General features: G+C 44.4%; 1 protein-coding gene across 1 annotated transcript in view; it reads left to right on the top strand.

The window, feature by feature from the left end:
* Positions 1 to 26,789, top strand: part of EPB41L4B (erythrocyte membrane protein band 4.1 like 4B) — a 134,973-nt gene that overhangs the window by 69,068 nt on the left and 39,116 nt on the right. The window contains exons 16-17 of the mRNA XM_049629368.1: positions 2,988 to 3,021; positions 6,757 to 6,821. Of these exons, the coding sequence (XP_049485325.1) occupies positions 2,988 to 3,021; positions 6,757 to 6,821 (99 nt within the window). The remainder of the gene's footprint in view (positions 1 to 2,987; positions 3,022 to 6,756; positions 6,822 to 26,789) is intronic.

Raw genomic sequence — 26,789 nt, 5'->3', positions numbered from 1 at the left:
AGAGCAAATGCTGGATTCGCTCAGTGATGTGCAGATTTTACGGTCATACAGTGTAGAAAACCTTTACGAAACACGTTTATTGAATTTCGTGCAGAAAAAAGAACATGTCACAAGACTGAAACTCCAGCACAGATGTGAACAAACTTTTCCTGTGAAGTGCCAGATAGTAAATACTTGGGACTTTGTAGGCAATGCTGTCTCTTTCATGACTGCTCAGCTCTGTGGTTGGCACACAAAAGCAGCCATAGACAGTCCGTAAATGAAAGGACAAGGCTGCTGCGTTCCAGTAAAACTTTACTCATAAATGCAGGTGGGCTACATTTGGCCCATGGGTGTGATTTGCCAGCCCCTCCCCCAGCACAGGTGTTCTTGATCTTTCCTGTATATGGAATCTCCTGGTGAGCCTTGAAACGTCCCCCTCAGCCCAGCCATACCCCAGGCTCATTGAATCAGTCTCTGGGCAGGGGACTCACGCACCTAGGGTTTTTTGCTTTTTTTTTTTTTTTTTTTTTAAGTCCCAGGTGATTCTAGTGTGTGGGAACCACCATCCCATCTTGCACTTGCCTCTTTTTCTCTCTCTGAAACAACTGCTTATGAGTTTTGACCTAGGTGGACAGCTGCTCTCTCATGCTGGAGAATTACAGACTGTCATTCCTTCGGCCCTGGTATCCAAGCTCCAGGCACTGGCAGCCCAGTTTAGTCAGCCCCTTGGTCTTCCCAGGCACACGGGTCTCAGACTGCTGGGGAGGTCTTAGAGATGAACACAAGTTGACTGTGCCATGTGTCCTGCACCTGTACTCGGGCAGAGCCCGGCATGTGGAGGAGCGGATAAGCCAGAGGCCTTGGTTGGTGATGAGGGTGCAGGCCAAGGGACCAGAAGGCCTCCCGCCTCGTCCCAGCCTTGCTCTAACCCAGCGCGGGGGCCTTAGGTCTTCCTGCTGGGCTTCCTTTTTCTCACTGAAAACAAGGAGTTTGGGCTAGATCAGTGTTTGCCCTAACTTTTTGAGTCTCTGATTTTCGCCCCCCGGAAGAAACCTGACCTGGAAGTCCAATATAGAGAACAGACAAAAGTGGAGCTGCCCTGGGTGGAGCCAGGCAGGGAGGAAAGGGCTGGTGCCTGCTGTTCCTCTGACGTCTGACCCCTGTCCCCCAGGCAGCCACAAGACACCCGCAAGGGCCCCGAAGCGCGCTAGGGAACATAACCAGCCCCTTGTATCACACAGCTGGAGCTCAGCCCTGTGTCTCTGGTTCCAGGCTCCGCCTGCAGTGCCATTCTGTGAGGAGGCAGGCGGCCGACTCTTGTGTCTGGGTTCAGTTCTCAGCACCTGAAGAAGGGCTGCAGAGTCCTGTTGAACTGCCATGGAGCATACCCTGGCCCCCCGAGGGAGGGGCTCCCACATGGGTTCATTGTAGGCCTGTGGGCTGGCCCTTCTCTAGGATCCCTGCTGCGGGTAGTATGCTAGAAGCATTTGCACCTTTCTCCACCTGTCAGTGTATCTTGCTTTTAATTCTCAGGGGCCTGTGAGTTACAACATTTCTTTCCTTTGCTAAGGAAGCGATTGTTTTGTTTTTCCCTAATAAAATTATATTTTCCTTTTAGCATCTAGTGGAGATTATATATATATTGAGCATCTAGTGGAGATTATATATATTGGGAACCAAAACAAACTTAAAAAAAGTGTCCACCAGGAACAAAAAAACCCAGTAAATATACCCTTTAGGAACAAATGAGCTAATAACCACTGTTCGCAGCTGTTCAATTGCTCTTCGCAGCCTGTGGGATCCCGGGGTGAGTAGGATTGCTGTGGGAGCCAGGGATGAAATTGCGCTCTGGGCTGCAGAGGTGATACCAGAAAAATTGCACCTTGCAGAACACTTAACCTTCCAGATAAAATCCAGCTGGAGGTGAATCTGGCCCAGAGCCTGGCTCGGTGCACTGTCCTTTCTGGAAGACAGAGCCATTTAGACCCCAAGCAAGACTCATAACAGTAAAATGTTTCTCTCATTGTTGAAGCAATAAACCTTGATTTCGAGCACACCACCCTAGCCACGTAGCCCAACGATGGTGCCGTGTTTGTTTGTGTTTCTCCTGGCGGATGCCAGCCTTACTTAGGAAACACATGTGTTTTAAGTGCAAAGCCAGCCTGGGATTCTCTGCCCATATATGTGAGTACGTATAGTTGTTTAACCAGAGTAGTTTTACTTGTGAGTCCACCAAAATAGGATCGTGCATGAGGAGCGTGGTACCTTTGCTCGGACCGTCAGGGAGCCAGCTGGACTCCGTGGAAAGAAGGTGGGCTCTGAGATGGAGCAGATACCCATTCCAGTCCCAGCTCTGCCACTGACTACGTAGCTGACTGACCCTGAGCAGGTTTCCCAACTTCTCTGTTAGGCAACCTTTCCTTTATCTGTAAAATGAGGTGGTACCAGTTATTGACCTCATAGCCTTGTGGTGCGGATTAAATAGTAACAGATGTGGAGCTCCCAGTACAGAGCCGTATATGGAATGAGCGTTCCACGGTGGTGGCCGGATCGTGGCATTGTTCATAGCAGTGGGACCCATAGCGGTAGATGTTCAGAAACGGCCGGTAGATGTTCAGCTCTCCCTTCAGTTGGAAAAAGCTCTGGGCGTTACTGGAGCCGTCTGGTGCCACCCAGCAGTGCCAGCGCAGACCTGGAATGGGAGCTAAAAGTACTTGGTGTGTCCCAACTGAAAGGACCTCCTTTTTGTCACCAAAGCGTGGCAAGCAGGATTCTGGAGTATTACCTTTGTGTTTCAGTTTGTGAGCTCGAAAGTGACGAATGGAAGTTGGTGTTTGGTTTCCTTGGTTATATGTTCATGTAAACAGCTAATAACCAAAAAGAAGCGGTGTTCGTGAAAGTTCCTAACAGTGTAGGTGGTGTTTAAGATTTATGATCGTTAAAAAATCACTAACAGTGCCGCTTTACAACCTGTTACATTACAATTTTTCCCTTCTTTTCTATAGCTCTAAAACAAATCCTGAAGTCCATAATTACCAGGTGAGATACTGCTTTTAAAGACTTTCTTGAATACTTCTTAAAATTTCAAAATTTTCTACATCAAGTAGTTATTATGCTCATAGTCAGATTTTGAAGAAATAATAACATGCTTTTTGTTGGTTGTGGGGTGGGGGTGGGGGGGGCTTGGTTTTTTTGTTTTTTTGAGAAAACGGTGAGAGGAGAACCTTCCTCTGTGACTCCTGGCCCCTCTTGGTCATTTCAGCTGCTTATTTTTTCTTAACCTTATCAACTGGCAAACCACAGAGACATATGTTTAAGTTTCTGGGTGGTCAAACACAACCTCTTAGGAGCGCTCAAGTGAGGCCGTGTTTTGTCAGCATGTTCTAGGCCTAGGGAACATGAGTCCCTTGAGATGTGCCTCCAGGAAAGGATGTCTCAGTCACACGTTTGGGAGATGTGTCCTTCATTCCCCTTCTTGGATCTTACAGTCTCCGCCGGGGTTTCAAAAGTACTGAGAAATCCTGCAAAAAAGATAACGTTTTATTTTTTTTAATCCATTGTCTCCCCAAATCATTTGATATTCAACACCCCCTCCCCCAATCAAAAAAAGCTAGCTTCTCACCTACCTGCCTGTTTTTGATAGTGTATCTGTTATCAGTGGAGCACTGGTTTCCAGAACCTACTTTGTAAAGCATTGTGCCAGGCCTGTTTCCTGCAGAAGGAGCACAGATAGGTTTCTGTGGCTCGTGATATGCTCTTTTACAGGGTGGCCAACCAGGGCCCTCACCGCCTGCCCGCCTACCCACTCACAGTTACCTGGGGGTGGCTCTTGCTGGCCATTCACAGCCTTCTGCAACCTGGCTCCAACTTGGTTTTCTACATTTATTGCCTTCCTCCTCTCTGCTCCTTATCATACATCATATGTTCAACTCTCAAAGAATCACATAATCGGTGCCCCCAGAATTTCCTCCCACTGTTCCCGTTTCCATGCTTGTCTGCCTGAAATCCCCTCACTTGTCTGTGCATTAAAATCCCCTCCAGAGCCCCCTCAGAAGCCGCCTCCTCCACAGAGCCTTCTCTGATCCTCATAACTGGAAATCACCAACACCAGTGGTCTTCAACCCCACTGCATGTTAAAACCATCAGGCAGGCTTTAAAAACATGGCCGGTGCTTGGGCCTCACCCTGGGCTGAACAATCAGATGCTCTAGGGACAGATAGTTCTGGGCATCAGAGAGCTTCAGAGCTGCTAAGGGGGTTCTGATGAGCTGTGCTGACAGCGTGTCCCTCACTTAGTAGGTTTGTGCCTAGAGGCAGCAGTCGTGTCTGATGGCCTCCTCACTTGGGGCCATTTCTCTTTTCCTGGGCGGGTTCTGTCCAAGGACATTACGCTCAGGTTTCCTCCATCACAGTCTGGTTTCGGATGTCACAAGAAGCTACTCCATGAGGTCACCTGGGAGCGTTTGTTCTGGTTTAGTGTCTTTCCTGATCTTTTGTTACCGTAGATATTAATTTTTTGATGGGGGTGGGATCCTAACGTACATGACTTTTACGAGGTCTCCAAATTATGTTTCAGAAGAATTTTGCCATATCATCTTCCATACATGAAATCATATTCCCAATGTGTAGAATCTGGGCACGACTTCTGAGTTTGGGGGGAATAACATGTAAAAAGTGCTTTGAACCTGGTAGGGGAAAAGCTAGGTTTCCCGATCTTGTCTTTTTTAGGTTCTTGAATCTTCTCAGTCACAGATCAGCTTTTTGGTTTGGAGAAATTTTCGGGTGTGACTGGCTAGCTGTGGGGGAAGGAAAGAGTTGTGGACGGGCGGTCCCTGCTTGAAGGCAAGAAAAAAAATGAAAACAAAGCCCATTATTCCCTGCTCAGAGTGAATACGGAGGAAGTTGTTCACGGAACTCACATGCACGAAAACTGTTCTTGTAACATCTTTGGCAACCACTGGTCCCCCACACCTTAGCCATCTTGGAGGTTACGTGTTGCTCTGTCAAGGTTTGGGAATGAATTGAGCGGGAAGAGAACGTCCTGAGAAGTGGCCTGATTGATAAAGGCTTGAGTGCCGAGAAGGGTTTTCGGGAGAATGGGAGTATGGAACATCTGTCTTATTGTGAGCTCAGTGAGACTAGCCAACTGCAAAGGATAGATTTCTGTGGTTTTGATAAGGACATCTCTTGGCGTTTGGGGAGGGACAGTTCTTCATTGTTGGGACTGTCCCAAGAGTTACAGATGCTTAGCTTTCCTCTTCTCTGCCCAGTAGTTAAAAGGTAATTTTGCAGTCATTGTGACAAGCAAAAATGCACATATATATTTCCAATTATCCCCAGGGGAAAAAACTGCCCCAATGACCATCTGGGTTAACATTTAAAAATGCTGCTTGACAGCTTTAGAGTGTGAATAAATTACCGAAGGAGATCAAGGAAGGTTTGGGAATATCCTTCCAGGTCTTTATGGATGAGGTACCCACCTCTCCCTAATGAATCTGATTTGCTTGTGTTTGAAGACAGGGAGTGGAACAGAAGGTCCATTTCTATTCTACATTATTCCCTTTTGTTGAAGATGCAGCCAGGAGCCTCATTTGGGGCCTGGCTGTGTGACCAAAACACTGGAAGCATTTCAGCTATGGGCACATCTAAACTCTAGGTGTTTGTCTCCCTAAGAGAGGTCAGCTTTCAGCGTCTCCTCCTGAGATCTTTTCTCCAGATTCCCTTTTCCCGTAGCCTGTGCAGGGGGCTGCACACTTAGCTTGCTGACAGGCAGCTCTGAAGGAGAGAGCTCACTAGAATACAGAATAGGCAGGGAGGGCATCTCAGTTTCCTGAAAACTGAATGAACAGAATTACTGAGAATTTTCCATAATACAGAACAGGCCTCTGCTTATTAACCAAAACAGCAGGGGAAGGAGCAGAAGGGGAAGAAATAATTAAAAGAATAATGGTGGCAAGACTGTAGTGACTTAAACGTCAGGAGGGTTTCATGTGCTCCACAGAAAGTTTAGCCTTGAGAAGCCCCGTGGCTTCTGGCCTTGCCTGGAGCCACCGCCCTCTACAGGCCAGAGGCGGTAGACAGTCCCGTCACCCAGCCAGGCCTGCCTTGTCTTCACTCCTGCTCGTTCTGTGAGTCATCAATCTGGATCCATTTTTTGAATGGACAAATTCCTTCCTTCTTTCCTTCTGTTGTATCAGAATAATCAGTGCTCTGAATGGTTTGGGGTTTTGTTTGTTTTTGGTGACGGCCAGGTGGGCGGCGAGGTTTGGTACTAGGTTTTGGATCACATTTTAGAAAATTATTCTTATTGCTTAAACAAGGGAGAAGGTGTTCGCCCACAATCCTGCTGACTTAATGTCCCCATCCAGTTGTCTTGTGTTTGCAGATGTCACTGTTACACACTGTTGTCGTCATCTTCAGCAATGACAAAAATTGTTTCTGAAGAAAGAAATTGCCTACCATTCACCCCATATCTTGGGTGTCCTCCATCTGTTCCCTTGGGAGAGATGAATACTGCCTGTCCTGGGCGCTCTAGGGGACCCTTCCCAGACAGATGCTTTCCCCTTTCTTCCGAGGGCAGCCTTCCAGCCCCCCTGCCTTTGTCATAGGGGAAACGTGATCGTCCTGGGAAGCCACCGCCCATCCAGGGTTTGGTTATAGCCTTTCCAGTCACAGCCCTGGGCCCCTCAGCTGGATGCCAGTAAAAGAGAAACTAAATGAAGACCATTGAAATCAAAAGGTCATTGAATAATCAAGTTTGGTATTTCATTTCTAGCCTCAATACCATCCCAATATCCACCCCAGCCAGCCTCGGTGGCACCCTCACTCTCCAAATGTAAGGTAAGTGCTTGAGCTCACGGAGCTGTACTTACTTGAAAGTTCTCCCTTTCTCCGGAAAGGCTCAAATTCTGCCTCGTTGTGAATCGAAAGTCTGCATCGGAAACAACGGTTAAGAGCTGCTGTGTCATGGCAGAGATGAATAATTTGCAGAGCAAAAGAAGCCAGTGATGAGTCTGGATTTACCAAAGTTCTGCTTTATGAAATGAAAATGAATTGGGTTTTGTTTTTTGTTTTTTCAGTCATTCTAACCTTAGATATTTTTGGTTTGGTTTTGTGTTAGAAATGTTGCTTAAAATTTCTAAGTAACATTTTCCTGTCCCAAGAATTCGGTTACTAAAAATATGCTTTGAGCTTGGGGATTTTTGTTGTGGGTTTTTTGAAAGGACTTTTTTTCAGGGATGGAGTGGGGGTTTGCTTTTTGTCATTGTGGATCTTTTTTCTGAACCTAGGGGTCAGTAAACTTTCTCTGTTAAGAGCCACATAATCAATATTTTCAGCTTTGTGCTCTCTGTCACAACTACTCAGCTCTGCTCTTGTAGCTTCAAAGCAGCCTCAGACAGAAGTGAATGGGCAGGGCTGCATTCCAATAAACTTATTTACCAAAGCAGATGGTGAGTGGGATTTAGCCTGAGGGCTCTGTTTTACTCACCTCTGCCCTAACCCTACCACAGTCCTTTCCAAGTAAACTGGCACCTGCCTTGCTGGGTTTCTAGTTAGGCTCGAGAGTGTTTTAACGCTAGCTTTGTAAAGGCAAACGTTCCTTTTAAGATTTGAATTTTAGATCAGTCTTAATTGGTGTTTATGTGTGAAGCTCTTTCTGTTGGTGAATTCACTTTGCATAAAGTTATTTCTTGGTAAGGTTGCTAGCCTTGCTGCTTGAGAAAGTACGGAGAATGAAATGATGGAAATAAATCCATTTGGAGTAAGGCAAATGAGAGCAATTAGTTCTTGAGAATTCTTGCCGCTTTTGTTGGGGGGACCTTGGAGGAGAGCAGTGCTGTTTGATCGTAAACACTTGATATTTGGGTAGCTTTTTAAAGCTAGTCAGCCTAGTGGACTAATAATTCTAAATGTTTCTGTGTATTGTGAAGGCAGTTTATTTTCCAGACATAGGAAACAGAAGAGATTTCTAGAAGTGCTATTTTTATTAACCTTGTTTTTACAGAATTTTACACTTCTTTTGGCCTGTTTTGTCACATTAGTTTTCCTTCTGAGGCATGACCTTGCCCAGCACTTAGCAGTGGGGATTCCGAGGAAGGCTGGAACAGTGTGCCTCACCTGGGAGCTTGCTGATGCATTCTTTGCCCCACCCGGGCCCTACTGGGTCAGGATCTCTGGGGGTGGGGCCCCGCAGTCCGTGTTTTACCAGGCTCTCCAGAGTTGGAGAAGCACTGCCTGAGATACAGAATTCATTGGTCCTAGGCTCTGGTAAACGCTGCCTAAGGCACTCACAGGGCACCGTAGCATGGTCACAGCCCCGAGAAGTGCCTGAGAAAGGAACCTTTTTCACCTGACTTCCCCCAGACTAGGGATCCTCAAGGTGCCCTTTGAGAAATGTGGTATGGCCGCAACCGAGCTTTTCTCCACTTGGAAGTTGGTAGATTACCTGCATCCGAATTTTAAACATACCTGAGCAAATCCACTCATTTCAGCTTGGAAACCATCCCCATTCACATGGTTCATGGTTTTTCCCGCCCGCTTGCCTCGTGCTTGTGTTGTTTCACTCACATTTCTGAATTTTCTTCCATCCCTCCCGCTAACCATTCACTCTGCCAACAAAACAGGCCATGCTTTCAGGATGACAGGCCACACTGGGAAACGTCGGCCAGTGGAAGTGGCGGCCGTTTCGATTATGTCCACGACCAGAACCAGAAGAACTTAGGAGGAGTGCAAAGTATGATGTACCGAGATAAACTCATGACTGCACTTTGAAAGACTGACACATCTCACCTCTGTTCACCAGCATGGTTTCATTACATTCCATGAAACATGTCTTGCCATCACACAGACGCGTCCGCAAAAGTGTCCTTAAGGAATAGTTCTGAAAGGTGTTTCTGGAGTCCGTGTACATATTTGAAAATCTCCACAATCAGTAGTCACAATTTACTGTTGACTGCGTTCTCAATAAAATGAAGGTAGTGAAAGGCTCAGGAATCGTTTTAATATTCTGATTTAAAAATTGGAGTAAAAGTCTATGTTTATCATATTGCTGTGTATTTGGTATTTCTCTGTTATTTAATGAATGGGACCAAATAAAACCAGAAGAACTTAGGAAGAGAGCTCTTTGTAGAGTACCATACAGCCCTGGGGTGGGGTTGAGACCACTGGGGCCCAGTCCTGGCTGTTGTGAGATTGTGGACAAGCCTTTCTCCTTTGCTGGCCTCCTTTTCCCCCATCTGGAAAGAGTGGGTAGGACTAAGTGATTGCCAAGCTCCTTCCAGCTCTAAAATTCTGTGATCGTATTAAAAGTTAATATTTTTAGTCTGAGGATGTAACATTCAAACTAAATTGCTCGTAGGAAAACTGCAAATTTCCCTTCTCTAACAGAGGGCTACCGCTTTCGGAAGCGCAAGAACGTATATAACTTGTTACATAAATGCGGGGAGGCTTTGAATTTCTGATCTTAAAGCAGTTTAGGCACATTGAATCTTAGCAGTTTTACTAATCATAAATTGCATAGCATCCCTTTTTGATAGAATTTGTTGCTCGAGTACAAGAATAATTTTTTTTCAATTGTTGATCGGTACTGCTAACTTGCATGATTTCAGAAGACACAATTGTGAACACACACTGTCAGAATTTATAGAATTTGAGGCTTGGTTTTTACCCTGGACTTAACTCTTTTAAAAAGCAACATGAAATCCAAGATAACATTTATGGCTCAAATTAAAGTGTGTAAGATTTTAATGAAGCTGTGCCAAAGCATTCTGTAGAATAGGATGGGATGGGTGTTGTACATTTTGTAGTACCAGCTATCAATGGGCTGTCTTTTAGGGTAGAACTTGTACCAAAATATTTATTTCCCCACCCCACCCCCCCATTTGAAGCCACAAATCAGACTTTTTTTTTTCCTTGGTAAACCTGAGATAATTTTTCATTAGTCTTTTTGTGAAAAACGATTCTTATGCCATTTAAGTATATGTAATTGTAATTTGGCCCACTGTAAGCCTTTTTTAAAAAAATGTGTTGACATCTCTTAAGACACTTTATTGCTAAAATCTGATCTATTTTTGGTTACCACAAAAATCTGTCCAGCAGGAGGGGCTCCGCTGCGGGCCTTGCACGGCGGAGTCCTTCACCGACAAACTCTTCCTAAGATAATCTGTTTACAGGTGTATTCTGTTGTAGCAGATGTTTTGATCCTCAGTGTTTGTGCCGCATACAAATAAATGTGTTCTGAATCTTTTAATCTTAGTGATCCATTTTTACAAATGTGTTTCCAAGGAATAAAGATTATTCTTGCTTTTTTGGACTCCATCTTCATTTTACATTGCGCAGAAGTATCGTGTGTGGATGACGTAGGTAGTGGGACGGTGAGCTCTCCGAAGTCTGGAGGTGAGCATTCCGTTAGGTGACATGGAGGAAGTTCGTCCGAGGATGAAGCTGCCCTTGGGAAGAGCAGCTCTGGTAGGCACGGTGGCTGAAGCATTTCTTCATCTGGTTCATCTGTGGTGAAGGTTCTAGTAACTGGTCACAGGCTCTGGACTGAGTGAAGCGGTGGCAGAGTGGGTTTCCCCCATAACGGTCCTGTGATGAGGATGGGTGTTGGTCCTGGCGACTCACTGTTTCCGGTGGAAAGACATCCAAACCTGTGTCTGTGGCCTCCTGGAGATGGTGTACACAGATCCCCTCTAATAAATACCTTTCTGCTTAAAATAACTTGAGTGGATTCAGTTGTCTGCAACCACGAAGTCTAACCAGGATGCATACTTACGGCCTCCTAATTGTTAAAAGAGGTGCACACTTTTCATCCCGCAACTCTGTGGACCTTCCTCTACTGCATGTGATGGTGATGGTCACTCACTCACAGCTTCTCGAAGTTCTGTTCCCTTGGCTTTTTCAACATCTGCTTCTCCAGCTCTTTGACTTTTGCTTCTGTCTTTGTAACAGCCTCTTCCTCTGTCGTCCTCTTAAATATCGGTGTTTTCCAGGGGTCCTTCCTCTGCCCACCTCTTTTATCTCCATCGCAGTCTGCCTGGGACTTTTCATGCTGGCACAGCTTTATGGCTGTTGGCCCTAGAACCCTGGTCTCTTACCCAGACTAGTCCTACAAGATTTTAGACTGACATTTCAACCTGTGTATCCCGTATATACAGCTCAAACTCATGTCAGAAATCAAATTCATCATCTTTTGCTGGAGATAAAAAAGACGTCTGCCCGATTTTCTCTCTTCTACCCGCTACACCATCCGTAGCTCTTTTCCCTTTTGCCACCTGCACCCAGGCAGTCCCTGGGTCTACTCAGTTTCCTTGCCAACCTTTGCCTTGAGAGATGCTCTTCCTGGTCTCCCTGATTCCAGGCTCCTGACAGGCTCCTCCTGCTCAGTCTCTAGAGGAATCTTTCTAAGGAAACACTCTGGTTGTGTCATTCCAACGCTCCACATCTGCCAGGGTTCACCACCACCCAGAGGGTGAAGTCCAAGGCCTTCTTTATGGAATTCCTTTGCTATCTGCTTCCATCCTATTACTCAAGCCTATTTTGCCCCATTTCTCACCCTCCTGTTTAAACGTCTGCACCACCACGCTGCTTGTGGGTCCTGGCATTCACCGTATCCTGCTGTTGCCCCGACCTGTGCTTTGCAAATCCTGTTTCTTCTGCCAAGAACTCTGTCACTCCCATCCCCTTTGCCCAGCTGCCACTCACCCCTTCAACCTCCACTCAGGTGCGTCTTCTCCCAGGGACTCTGACCACCCCACCTCTGCAAATTGGGTTGGTTTCCATGCTCAGCTCTGTAACTTTCCCTTGGCCCTCCTGTGGCAACATTGCATTCACTGCTTTACATTAAAACTGCCTCTTTGGTTCATCTTATCCTGGAGCCTGTACGCTTAAGTATGAGCTTTGTATCATATTTGCCTTTGCTCCCCAGTGCCTGGTAGATAGCAGGTGCTCGTGAATGTCTGTTCAACAAATGAATTATTCCACCTTCATTCTAACAGAAATGTCTAGCCAGATAACAGGCAGCACATCATCTCTGAGCTGGTCCCAGAAGTATCTGAACAACTGTACCCAGTCGAGGGCGTCACATTTTGAGTAGGACATTGACCATCACCTATGTTCTGGCTTCAGCTTCATCATCTGAATGTTACCCGGTGTGTCTGCGGTGTTCTCATTTGAAGCATTGGTATGATGATAGCCTTGTTGCTACAGGGCAGAGGACAGTCCAGCCACGAGATCCTGGAAACCCCGGTAGGTTGACATGGATCCACAGTAATATACAGGGACTGATGACCAGATGCGTGCTTCCTGCGCTCCATGTGTTGCTTCACTTGACCTTCCTGGCCACTCTGTGAGGTGGATCTTGCCCTCCTTTCTCACATGGGGGAGCTCAGGCTTAGGGTTTAACCAAGCAGCTTGCACATTGTCACGCATGTGCAGTTCTGACTCCAGCCCATGTTCTTGGTCCCTGTGCTCTAATGCTTCCTGCCAATAATCATCTCGAGATTTGGGACCCTGTCGATCTACATCTCCATGAGACTATTACTAGATTATGTTGACGAGCTCACTACTCTGGAATCCAGTTACTAACTAGGAGCCACTTACTACCACCAGCATCAAGTGATTGTCCATATGCTGCACACCTGTGGTCCAGTAAGTAACCTCGTCCATCACCATCTCTCATTAGCTAATAACCCTGTTACTCCTCTCCCCGCTCCTCTCCCAGGGGTCTAGTAACCCCTAACACTTTACCATCCCCCCTCTAGCAGTCTAGAACCTGCATTCATTCAACAGCCCCCTTTGCTAAGGAGCAGAGATTGAACATTATTTTCTTCTTACGAAACACTCCTTATTTGACATGATTCACTGCTTCCTTTCCTGGAGCTCACAAACTCGTCATTTCTTCTGGAGTATTACCTGCCTGCACAACCAACCTCAGGATTCTATAACCAGTGGAATTAGCTTTTTGCATTTTTGAAACTGAGGACTTACTGGTCTTGTATCATTTCCTATTTTTCTGTGATCCCTCAGAATATCTTAACAGTGAATTGGCATTGTTGTCAGATTGATACAATTCATATGGACTGAAAGACTTGAAATCATGCCAGGTAATTATCTTGGCCTTCAAAACCCTCTCGCCTGTTTCATTTCTTGGTCTACCATTTCCACTGAAAATGGTTCCCCTTAACAGCAAAGATGAAGGAATAAGGGCAGTGCAGGAGTGCGTCCCCCCTGCACCCCCCCCCCCCCCCCCTCCCCTGCGCCTGTTAATATGGTACCATCCTTCCAGGTCAGTGACTCCAGCCTCCTGGGTCCTGGTCTGAACACAATAATAGATCCTTTTCGTTGCCCTTGACTTTCCAAGTTTTAACTAGTGCTTTAAGATCTGAGCTCATCAAAGAACTCCCTGAGCAGCCATATTGATCCTTTGAATCAATATTTCCCAAACTTGGCTCTAAGTCAATTCCCTGACTGACCAAATCTTCCATAAGTACCAGGTAAATGCCTTAAATAGGCTTAGGATGATTTGCCTCTGCCATTTCCCTCCAGGAGGCAACTGACAAATGCCAAGGCAAGGCATAAGGGGGCAGGGAGAGAGAAACCTCAAACTACTGTTCAGGAAAGAGTCCCTTTGCACATGAAAAGTAGCACATTTTTAAGAAGGCCCCTGAGGCATCTAAAAGGTGAAACTAATGTGAAGTTGACATTCAGCAGAGCCTCAGCAAAGGAAATCTTAAATAATCCTGCAAATTGGCAAACTTCCCCAAATTAGGGAACCAAAGAATTACTTGGACAGCTTATTAAAAATGGAGAGGTGCCTGGGTGGCTCAGTCAGTTAAGCATCCAACTCTTGCTATCGGCTCAGGTCATGATCTCATGGTTTGTGGGTCCGAGCCCTGTGTCTGGCTCTGTGCTGACATTGTGGAGACTGCTTGGAATTCTCTCTCTCTCCCTCTCTGTCTGCCCCTCCCCTGCTTGTTCTCTCTCTCTCTCTCTTTCTCTCTCTCTCTTAAAATAAAGAAACTTAGGAGATTTCTAGGCTCTACTTAAGTGATTGGTGGTAAGACCTAAGGAACCTTCATTTTAAGTCACCAGAAGAGTCTGAGACAGGCAAGTACAGGACCTCACTTTGGAAAAGCACAGCTTCCTATCTGGTTTGCCGCCTTCTTCTTTTTTTTTTTTTTTTTTGTTCCACTTTAACTCTCATTAGAAAGGCCAACTCTTTTCTTTAGATTAGGCATGAATCAAACAGTAAATGAATCCATCATCATAAGTAGCTAGCTATGTTTTCACTTATTTAGTAGGTTCACAGTGAAGCAGAAGAATGTGAAAAATCTAGTGTTTCTTTCTATGGCCTTCCTTTCATCATAACGTCCCTCTCCCAAGTCTGTCAAACGGAATCCGTCGTCATCCTGCGCTCCTCACTCCGGAAGCAAGGGGCTAGAGAGTTGCGTCCACTGGAGCTGAAGGTGGCATGGACACACCAGCGTAGGGACCCGTGCCAGGCTCAGAACCCAGCGTGGGGAAGAGGCAGAAGTTTGCAGAAGCAAATTGGCAGGATGCTGCACGCTGCTGAGAGACAGACTGCAGGTCCAGTGTGGAGAGGTGACTTTGTTGGGACATGTGCCCCGCAGTTTTCTGACGAGGTGAAATGTGAATGCTCTGGAGCCCCACAGGGTTTGAATCCCAACGTTGCCACTCACCAGCCATGTGACCGTTGTCCGGTTTCTTCTCTGTGCCTCATTCTCCTCATCCCCAAATGGAAGTGAATGACAGTAGGTATGTAAGGTGCTCTGCACAATGTTTGATGCTGGCTGGTGGCCAGTTTTGGTGGCTTTTGAGGTTTAAGGCCTTAGCGGTCCATGTGGTGAGAAACAGGTCGAGGATATTCAAAGTCTTGCTCAAGGAATGGCCTGTGTTAAAGGTTGATAGCTTGAGATGTATGGTCTAAGTTTAGCAATGGAAAGGGGTGCTTGGTTCCAAGAGAAAGATCAGAAGGAAGAGGGTTAACACAATACATAAAGACACGTCTCTGAAACTCTAACGAGCTAAGAGCAGAAACACCGTGGTGATCTTTTGAGAGGAAATAAAAAGAAAAATGATATTTCTGTCTGAGAATACTAGGAAATAACTGGCCAGGCAGAATGTGGACAATGCTTTCCCATCTGCACGCGGCAGAACTGGCAGAGGAAGGAGTTGGGGAGACTACTGAGGATCCATTCTGCTGGTACAATTGGGACCCAGAAGTTGGGAGAATTAAAACAGCATCCGCTCGGTCCCCAACTTGTCTAGCTTAGTATTTCATTTTACACAAAGCAGAGAAGGCTTTTAACAATTAGGTGACTAAGTAGAATGTCAGTAATCAAGAGAACCGCCATGCTTTTTCACTTATTTTAGGAGGTAATGCATTGGCAAAAATTCAGACAAAAATATACAAAAGTTATTTTTCCTTTCCACCTTCCGATTCCCTAGTTTCCTAGTTTTTCCTGGAGGCAAACGTTAGCGTTTCTTCCTCTTAATTTAGAGCTATTCCGCGTATAAACAAGCACATGTACTTAACCAATCAGTATTGATGGTCATTTAGGTTGCCTCGAATCTCTAAAATTACAGTTTTTCTGCTGTGCTTATATATTCCATTTATGTACTTGAGCAAATCTGTCTGTAGGTAAGCTCCCTGAAAGTAGGGGTGCTGGGTAAAAAGATATGTGCGTGCTTAATTTGGACATTGCCTAACTAAATTTCACCCTAAAGATATTCTACCTAATTACACCTCCTCTCCCTGCTCCCTCACCCCACCCCACCAGCGATTTGAAGGGCCTCTGTGATTCTACAAAGAGGAAGCTACAAGAGGAAGCTCCTAGCCTTAGCTAATTCTTTTCAACCTTTGTTAGTCTGATGGGTAAAAATCAGAATTTCCATCTTAACTGTATTTGTAAGCAAGGTTGCATACCTTTCCATCTTTCTGAACGTCCACATTTGTTACTTATTTTCTCTGAACCATCTGGAACCTCTGCTCTTTTGTCATGCTCTTTAATAAAGATCAGACTGATGAAGTAAAATTAATCATATCATCATAGCCTTTTTAATAGTGGAGAAAAGGATAGAAAGAGTTGATATTTACCAGGCATTTTTTGAAAGCAGATTTCCAAAAGCTTAGGTAACAATCAATACGATATGATGCCCTGGAGATCAGAAAAAGGAATACGGACAGCGTAAAAACGGCCAGGGTGAAGGACTTGATTTCTAACATCCATATTTCCTTTCCTGTTTGGGAATTTGTTGAGAACTTTCTACTCCAACTGCTTAAATACCCACTCCAACATTGTGAATTTCCCTGGTGCATTGACCGGGGAAGGAGGGATTTACTTTTAGTTACAATTAAAGTTCTAACTTATCAGATATAAAATCCCACTTTATCCCAAGATATGCCGGTGGTTTTATTGGAGGAAAGGCTGCAGAATTTAAAACACCAAAACTGCCATAGTCTGGGCAATCCACTAAATAGGGTTAGAATAATTAGAGGAACATCCCCGTAGGCTCATGTCGTAAGAAACCCGCAGAACCTACCTAATCATCCCCTACTGAATTGTGAATGGCTTAAACATCACTTTCTGCAGCTGAAACCTCAAAAGCAAGAGGTGTTGCTATGCTAACGGCTCCACGGGCTTCATTCCGTGGCTGAATAATAGATGCTCTATGTATAGTCAAGGCAATTAAACAAGCCCTTAAAATTGGGCCCAGTGTATAGCTTCAGAGGCTAACTCAGGATGTTTATGCTAGAAGCTTCTGGAAAACCTACAAGAACTGAGGAACAGAGAAAGGCTCATTTGAAGAGATTTTAAGACACTAACAAAAGCCAAAATAGATGAATCCGCATCGGTAGCACCTCGGACACACACGCCCGGTGTTCAGCTCCAGGGCCTGCTCACGCTGGTATCTTATGCAACTCGAATGTCTCAAACCTGCCCTTAACAGAGCGTGCCTTTTATTTCATCGAACCTGAACTTCATTCTGGAATGGATAATGGTTTCATTTCATTCATTCCGGTGAGTCGGCCGGTGTCTGCAGAGTGGAAAAATAACTCTGTCAGCGCACGCCCAAGTCTGCCATGGCTCTTGCGAAGTGTAAAGACTGGCTCCTTGAGACGTTAGTCTTCACAAGTAGTAGCCGCACTTTCATGGCAACAATTGTTTCGTCGTGCCGCTCCTCGAGGGCTCCCGTGTGATGCTGTTTGGGGATGCATTTAAAGCAGTGGCCGGGGGTGAGTCTGTTCACGCTGTTACCCACCTGGGGAAAAAAAAAAATCTTCATTTTAAAGCAGAAAGTGGGCACTGGAATGCAGAAATGAGAGGCCAAAAAAATCCATGAGAAACCAAGAAGGGAAAGCACTGTTAAATTTATTACAAGTGAATGTTGTAAAGGAAAACAACTATATTTGTGTCAGTATTTTTTTTTTTTTAAGGCAGGAAAGAGATTGAATAAACTCTTAGTCATGAGCCTCTGTGCAAAAATGAACTCATGGAATATTTATTCTCTGGGCTCAGATCCTGCAATTGATCCGGAATTGCTAAAATCCTAGATCTCCCCACAGAGTTCTAAAGCTCTTCCCCACCGCATCGTGCCTCAATCAATCAGAGAGAGGTTATAAACTTATTAAGAGTAACATTAGGTTAAAACGATTTTCTGGCAGAAAACCGTCGAGGCCTGCTGACCCTCTTCCAGCCATTCACTGAAACCGTCTGATGACCAGTTTCACCAAAGGATAATTCCAGACTCAAAGGGGGGGCACCTATCCTACCCGGTCTCACACAGGACAGAGACCCAGCTGCCCCCGAACCCAAAAAGGCTCTCCTGACTGCTTCGGGTACAGAAGATTTTACAGTTTTACAGAGGCCGTTTAATGTTAGGAACAACTGGGAACTCATGACCAAAGTGAAGCTTTTATGAATAGACACATGATAAATTACCAAAGGAAAATTAAAATTTAATGCACTACAACATTTATTCAACAAATATTGACTGTGTTTCTATCCTATGCCAAGTACTAAAATGGGCACCGGGAATTGATGTTGAAGAAGACGCACAGCCTTTGGCTACAGCCAGTTAATAAACTAATCAAAACAGCTTCCATTCTTATGGATTCAACCATTACCTGTGCTAACACTAGAATTAGCTCCAGGCTGATTGCTTGGAAGGTGTCTTGAAAGAAATACAAATTTGAAAAAAATTCCATCTGCCAATTAGTAGTCTATAGAAAGGAATCTAAACCAAGCCAAAAAAATATTATTTTGACCTTTTCAGACAAGGGGAAAAAGAGGTCATTTCATCTTTTCTTTCTCGTCACTTTTTTTAAAAAATGTTTATTTTCGAGAGAGAGAGAGCACAAGCAGGGGAGGGGGAAGAGAGAAGGAGACACAGAATCTGAACCAGGCTCCAGGCTCTGAGCTGTCAGCACAGAGTCCTGTGTGAGACTTGAACTCACAAACTGCAAGATCATGACCTGAGGTGAAGTCAGATTCTTTTTTTTTTTTTAATTTAACATTTTTATTTATTTTGAGAGACAGAGCAGGAACGGGAGAGGAACAGAGAGAAAGAGAGGGAGACACAGCATCTGAAGCAGGCTCCAGGCTCTGAGCTGTTAGCACAGCGCCCGATGCAGGGCTCAAACCTACGAACCGTAAGATTGTGACCTGAGCCGAAGTCAGATGCTCAACTGACCGAGCCACCCAGGTGCCCCCTGAAGTCAGATTCTTAACCAACTTGAGTACCCAGGTGCCCCTCTAGTCACTTAAAAAAAAAAAATGAAACCACTAAGTTACTGTAAGAAATCAACCCTAATTAACAGACCTAACCCTCAAAACGTGTCACGTTCCTAAGATTGTTGATAGAAAATTTCTCCTCAAACCCATTTTTAAAAAGCTAGTTTTTCAAACATATTCTCTGCTTACAAATAGTATGCTTGCACTGAATTTAATAAGAACTTGTAGCAGTATGTTAGTCTAATGACCTATTCTGCTCAGCCTCTACTAAATTAAAATTGAAATGAGTGACAGGTATCCTGGAAACCATGATGAGCAAATGCACCTTCTCATCTCTCAGTCGGACATGGCACAAATCAAATTATTTCACTGAGCTGTAGTTCCTGGCATATAAATACTTACTAGATGTTTGTCCAAAACTGCAGTATCTGGGGCCCAGATAAGTGAATGAGTTACCTGAGGTCACATAGCTAAGCAGTAGCAAAACCAAAGCTAAGTGCCCACCAGAGTTGTTTTTTTCTAAGTTTACTTATTTATTTTGAGAGAGATGGAGACAGCGTGAGTGGGGGAGGGACAGAGAGAGAGAGGGAGACAGAGAATCCCAAGTAGGCCCCACACTGTCAGCACGGAGCCTGATATGGGGCTTGAACTCATGAAACTGTGAGATCATGACCTGAGCTGAAACCAAGAGTCAGACGCTAAACTGACTGAGCCACCCAGGCGCCCCCCCGCCCCCCCCCCCCCCCCCCCCCCCCCCCCCAGTATTCTTTTAATGTCATTGTAATGCTCCTTTCATCCCAGGCAAGGAAGTCTCTTAGCCCTTCAGAGAGCCCTGGGCTCTGGAGTCAGGTTGCCTGGGTTCAAATCCCAGCTTTGCCATGTACTGACTGTGACTTGGAGAAAGTGAATTAGTCTCTCTGTTCCCATTTCCTTACCTGTAAAATAAGGAAATAATAATTGTCCCTTCTTCAAATGGTGGTTAGAGGATCAAATAAGGTGATAGATGGCACAGTGCTGGGCAACCAAAAATGTTAGCTTTTGAGTTTTTTCCTCTGTGAGTATTTAGAGAGCATGATTCGTGCACTCGTGTTCAGCCAGGAAGTATGATTCTGGCTGACACCATCTGCTGTAAAAACATGGTAGCTGAGATTCTGCTAAGAGCCCCAAGTGGAGAGCCACAGTTCAGCCTAATGGACAGGACATGGGCGGGCGGAAGCTTCTCCTTGTCCTTGTCACACATAGAAAGTGGCATATTTGTATAGCACACCGGGGTAAGCAGACCAGGCTGCTTGAGCAGCAGCCCATCCAAGGTCCAGCAGTTGGGCAGCTCTACTGAGATATTTGTCAGTATCCCCCTGATGCTTTAGCTCTGACTAGGAATGTGAAATTGTCCCCACTTTGGCTAAAAGAGACACAGGAGCCAGGTTGCCCCCACCAGGCTCCTCTAGAAGGTGTTTAGAGAGGCTGTGTGCTGTGTGGGCTACCTAGAAGCTGTTCCTGCCTCCAGGAATCCTGCCGTGGAGTTAAGACAGGTTCCATGAACAGATGAAAGGGTTATTCGGTCCAGGCAGCACACAATAAGTGCAGTGAGCAATCTAGACACGATGCCAGAGGACTTTGGATAGAGGATACTCATTGTGTTTTCCTAGGAGAGACTTCAAGCTGGCACAATATCTATGGGGGATTTCTTGGCCATCCAGACATTGGCATTTCATTAAAAGCAGAACATCTGTTGATTTCTTGGCTTTCCTGCCTGATTACTTTGTTGCTTGGAAGGTAGAAGAAACACTGGCAGTGTTACTCTTATTAATTGTGGACAGCAAGGAAGACTGACTAGGTTGGAAATGTATGAGTGGCAAGATCCTTGGGAAAAAATGGCTCTTACGTCTTGAAATTGTTCATGTGAAATGAGTAGAACTCAGGGCTTAATCCTTCACATCAAAGAGAAGATAGGCCAAAAAGGGAATATTTTTCATATGGACTATGTATCATAGATCATCTGAAAGAGAAAGGCTTTTAGGGGCCAAAATTTTAAATAGTATTTGAAGGGGCACCTGGGTGGCTCAGTGGGTTGAGGGTTTGACTTAGGCTCAGGTCATGATCTCACGGTCAGTGGGTTCGCGTCCCGCATCAGGCTCTGTGCTGACAGCTCGGAGCCTGGAGCCTGCTTTGGATTCTGTCTCTCCCTCTCTCTCTGTCCCACCCCCACTCATGCTCTGTCTCTGTCTTTCAAAAATGAATAAATGTTAAAAAAATTAAATAAAAAAAAACAGTATTTAAAGAGAAGGAAGGTAGAACATATAAAAACCAAAGAGGTATAGACCTTTTTTTTTTTTTTTTATGTTTGTTTATTTTGAGAGAGAGAGGGAGAGAGAGAATCCCAAGCAGGCTCCACACTGACAGTGCACTGATGCAGGGCTCGATCCCATGAACTGTGAGATTGTGACCCTAGCAAAAGTCTGATGCTTAACCAACTGAGCCACCCAGGAGCCCCTTAAAGGACTTTTAAAGTTTTACAGATGCATGGTTTAGTTGTAGCAAAAAGATGAACAACTTAATGACAGCTAGTCTTGTTAAGATTTTATTTTGAAGTAATCTATGATAGCCATTCTTGAGGATGTTGTATGGGATTCATAGGACAGAATTTTCCTTTTCAACAAGGAAACCAGTCAATATGCTAACTCTCAAGGGTGAAAAGAACAAGGTGAAGGAAATTGAAGTACAAGATGAGAGAGTAGTCAGGAAATACTTTGCCGTTTTGCAATTAGTTCAGGCCTTCGGGCTGAGAAAAATGGCCATGAAGAATAATGAGAAAATTCATATGTCATTGCTGAGTCAGCATCGCTGTGCTTTGAAAAACTATGGAGTCTTGGGGAAATGCCAGAATAGACAGGGAAATGTCATAGAGTTTCCTGAAAAATGAATTATGAAAACCGGACTGACAGGCTTGCTTGATGGTGATATAGAAAAAGAACGAATTCTTCTTGAAGCACTTAGGGAAGGGAGTCATGTTCACTTAGGAATATAGCATGGATTCACTCCGCATAAGCGATGCTAATCTTTCAAGATTCTTAGTAAGCTAAGAAAAAGGACTATCTTGAACCTGGTTAAGTAGAATGTGTCAGAAACCAAACTTTAATGTTGAAACACTAGATAATTTACACACTTCAGAAATAAGGGTGACTGCTGATATTCAGTATGATGCTGGAGGCCTTACCAATGCAATAAGCCAAGAAAACAAAATAGGCAATAAATGCCAGAAAGGAAGAAACAAAATTATCTTCTTAAAATACAAATGAATTACATTTAATAAGAGAGTTTAGCAAAGTACCCAGAGGCAGAAATATCCCAAATATCCTAAAGTCAGTAATTGTGTGTATCTAGTAGAATAAACTTAGAGGAAATGTAATAATAAATGAAATCTCATTTTCAATTGTGACAAAACTGGAATATACCTAGGGATTCAATTAATAATATATGTTGCTTTCCTTCAGGGAAGAGTTCAAAAATTCTGACTGAAGGACATTTTAAAAGATCTGAATAAATAATGAAAAATATCATATTTCTTATGAATACCTTCTCTCAAATTAATCTGTAATATTTAATGCTCCAAATCAGAATTCCAATGGGATTGTTTTGGTAGTAACTTGAGTTGTGAAGTAATCTGGAAGAGTAAGTGCATAGTAATAGTCAAGAAAAAAGAAAAGAAGAAAAATGATGGGGGAAAGGGAACAGGATTTATCGCATCAGATCTTTAAAAATATATGTTAAAACAAAAGTCATTAAGACAATCTGGTGCTAGTTTAGCAATAGATAAATAGATTGGTAAGAATAGGAAAAATCCAAAAACAGACACAAATATGTGTATTTTCACTATAAGCATCTCTGCCACGAGCATTTTTGCTGCAAACATTTTCTCTGCATAACTACTTGGCTGTAAGGCAGTTTTGCCTTGAAAGATAAAATCATGAAAAATAAAAGAGGGCCACATCCATTAAAAAAAGGTACAATGAGACATGAAAAATGAGTAACAAAACTGGAAAGACTTTATTGCAAAATACAAAATATTTTAATACATCAAAAATGTATAGTGTAGATTCATGACAATACTGCAAAAACGAATGATTTCATTTTGTAGGTTGGACCTCAGCGCTTGTCTTTAAAGTCTTCTGTTTATAGTATTATATATATGTTTTTTTTTTTGGCTTGTTGATCTGTCTCATTTGGCATTACACTTTTACCTTTGTCACTAAAATTTCTTCCTTCATTAACCGAGGTAACCATCCAAGTGCTAGGATGCATTTTTACAGCTGGGCTTAGTGTTGTTTTCTAGAAGCCTTCTACAGTGTTGTTTGTTCTTGGCATATGGTCACATATCTGTTGCTAGCTGTTCCAAAGGTCTATGGGAAAAGTGGAAGAAATGCTAAGGCTGTAATGCATTTGTGACTGACCTTTGTTAACATTGTAACTGATGTATTATTTTCTAGAATAGTATAGTGGGCAGTCTGGCTTTGCACTCTCTTATTTCACACTTCCAGTAAGTTTTATCACCATATTTTCTATCAAGTTGATATACATAGTTATCATCCACTAATTTAAGACCACCACATCTATGCATCACCGTGTAGACCATTATGAGGGCTAGCTAAGATTTATATGATATAAAAATGGAAACTTTGCCAATGGAGAAATGAAACCAAACTGTCAGCCAGCTATTTTATATTTTACAGCAGAATTCTCTCACAGCCAATTAGATATGCAGTGAAAATGTTTGGGGTGAGAAAATGCTTGGGGCAGAGATGTCTATGGCAAAGATGTTGACAGGAAAACTACCTAGAACCTGTGGTGGATGTTGTGCATCAGTCACGGGCAATCAGGAAAACTGAAGCCCCTCTAGGCATTTCTTACAGGGAATTGGTTCCACAAGGGATGAAGAATGAGGAAGCTAACTTGGACAGCAAGGAACCCAGAAATTAGTAACACTAGAACTAGAGCTGGAGGGACACAGGGACAAAGGGAGGTGGCAGTGTTCCAGAGCCCAGGAGCTGGGGCCACAGGGACCCCGCAGCTACTGCTGGAAACATCACCTGAGGCAGGAAGAGATGGGGAAGAAATACCTTGACTTGTCTCCTTTTCCCAGTCTCTTTCACTCGTGCATACCACTGGCCAAGTCTACCTAAAAGCCAGAGGGCAGGGAGCCTGAGAAGTGTATTTCCTTGGAAACAGAGCAGGTGGGTGAGGGCAGAGCAGAGTGGGGATCTGAGAGCACCCAGGAAAGTGACTGCCACATGCAGAAGGTGGCATTTCAAGTTAGTGGGACAAGGATGAATTATGCCTTTGGTGATGTTGGGACAACTGGTTGTTCGTTTCAGAAAAAAAGTGAGAACTTTTCCTTACAATATGCACATAAACTCTTCCTCCCTATTGGCTCTTCCCTAGGCTACCTCAGGTGGCCCTCCTCACCTAACACTTATCAAAGCACCTGTCATACTGCCTTGGACTTGTTACTCAGCAGCGAGCTCCTTGAGGGCAAGGACAACCCCCCATGCCTACCACAGTGCTAGGCACAAGACTTAGCACTCAAATAGTTATTGAATGCGTGGATACTTAATTTTTATCTAACCAGTATTCATTGAACGCCTGCTGTGTGCTTAGCACAGTGGAGGATATGAAGACATGTGACGTGACAGTCTCTGTTCCTCCAGACCTTACTGTGTCGTTGGGAAGGCAAGATGTATACATAAGGTTGTCTCAGGCAGTGAGGTTCTAAGGAGGTCTTAGGATTTTCCCGATGAGTGCATTTGCTGCCTTAAATAGAAGCCAAGACAGATGGGAAGATGTAGCAGATGGGCAGCAAGCAGAGAGGCAGTAGTCCTGGATTGTGTCCCAGGCTCAGCTACTTACCCACGGCGTGACCCGGTCACCTCGTTCCCCCGGTGAACCCCGATGCCCCATAAGCAAAATGAAGACGTTGGACCAGGACAGTGGTTCTCGGTCCTGGCTGCACATTCGGATTTAGAGATAGATGATGACGTAATTGGTCTGGGGTAGGGGCTAGACCCTGATATTTTTCAAAATCTTCCCTGGCGATTTTTAGAAATCAATTTTATAAAGATCTAAATTAATAATCATACAATTCACCAGTTTAAATTGTACCGCTCAGTGGTTTTTAGCATTTTCGCTAAGTTGTACAACCATCACTACGATCTAATTTTAGAACATTTTCACCTCCCCTAAAGAGACCCTATATCATTAGCAGTTACTCCCTGTTCCCCCCCACACACAATCCTCCCCAGTCCTAGGTAACCACTAATCTACTTTCTGTCTCTATGGCTTTGCCTATTCTGAACACTTCATGTAAATGGAATAATACAACACCTGGCCTTTTGTGTCTGGCTTCTTTCACTCAGCATAATGTTTTCAGGGTTCTGTTATGTCATAGCATGGATCAATATTTCATTCCATTTTATGGCCAAATAATATTTCATTGTGTGACTATACTACATTTTATTTATCCATTCGTCAGTTGATGGACATTTGGGTTGTTTCTGCCTTCTGGCCATCATGTTTAATGCTGCTACGAATATCCATGGACAGGTTTTTGCATGGATATGTGTTCATTCCTCTTGGGTATATACCTGGGAGTGGAATTGCTGGGTCATATGGTCACTGTATGTTTAACTTCCTTGACAACTGCCAGGTGTTTTCCGAAAGCAGCTGGACCATTTTGTATTCCCACCAGCGGCGTATGGGGGTTCCCCTGGTGATTTTAATATTCACATCTAGGGTTTAGAACCACCAAAGGGAGGGTCTCCATTTCTATAATTCTGTGGTTTCTTATCTAGGATTAGATGCCCAGGGCTGCCTCCAGGAGCCCATGTCGCCCAGAACTTGGCTGAGCTGTAGAGTGTGTGGTGCGGTTGGCTTCTGAGAGCACCTGATCATTCTGGCCTCTTTGAGAGAAAGCCTTGTGGGTTCTGTTTTCCAGCTCAAGACCTTCCCCAATTTTTGCCCTGCCCTCCTCACAGTTCTGGCATGGATTCTGGAGAATTATTGTGAATAATACCATTATTATACTAATTATAATATTTAGTATGTAATGGTATAGTAATACTAATATACTAATTATTATAATACTTTAATTATAACTAAATATAACTATAGTATTTTAATTGTAACATTTCAAATAATTACCCCATTATCCAGTATGCGACACGTTTTGATTGAGCATGCTGGGATCCCAGGGCCAAGGAGGGAAGAGGCTCTTGTGGGATCAGGCAGGGCTGTAAGAGCATCCCACCCTCCTGGGCCTGCAGAGCTATGGGCACCCCTAATAGAGTCAAGAAAGTCCTGTATGACACACACACCCCCCCCCCCAATAGAGCACTGGCTTCTCTGGAGTTGGAAGTAGAATGGGAATAGGGGCTTCCTCTGAAAGAAAGGAAGAGAAGAAATTAGATCTGATTCGACTTCTCACTCACCTTTACTAACAGGGCACGTTGCTCACCTTCTGTAAGCCCCAGTGTAACACAAGGCATCAGCAGCTTCCTTGCGGGATAACTCCAAAAGTTAAACGCTGAAGTACCTAGGACAGTGCCGGACACACAGGCAGCCCTGTTCTTCCACACCAGATTTCTTCTCAACTCTCAGCTCGTGAAAATAGAGACTGAAGCCTATATACCCCTCCTCCATCACCCTCTCAAAACCAGGACTTGAGACCTTCTTTCCAGAACGCCAGAAGCCTCATGAGCTTCACTCTCTGTTGACAATGAGCACAGAGCTGGTCTCATTTCCTGAACTTTAACCAGTGGGACCCACGGTTCTGGGGCTGCTGAGTCCTGCTGGACCCTCTGGGTGGGCCTGACCTTCTCTGAGGTCCCTGTGAACAGGGCAGATGCAAAACTCTAGTGGACGCCATTTAGATCGTAGTCAATGTGTAGGGCACCCCCTAGAGTTCTGCAGGGAGCAGTCCATGAGACCATGAGCAGAGGTTTCCTTAACAGACCCACAAGTCTATAAAACTCCGTGAATTAGCATCTCCAGGATGGTGGTC

The sequence above is a fragment of the Panthera uncia genome, chromosome D4 (genome assembly GCF_023721935.1).
Source record: "Panthera uncia isolate 11264 chromosome D4, Puncia_PCG_1.0, whole genome shotgun sequence".
In the NCBI taxonomy this organism is placed as follows: Eukaryota; Metazoa; Chordata; class Mammalia; order Carnivora; family Felidae; genus Panthera; species Panthera uncia.
Note: the sequence above shows the minus strand (reverse complement) of the source record. Positions and strands in the feature narration are given on the sequence as shown.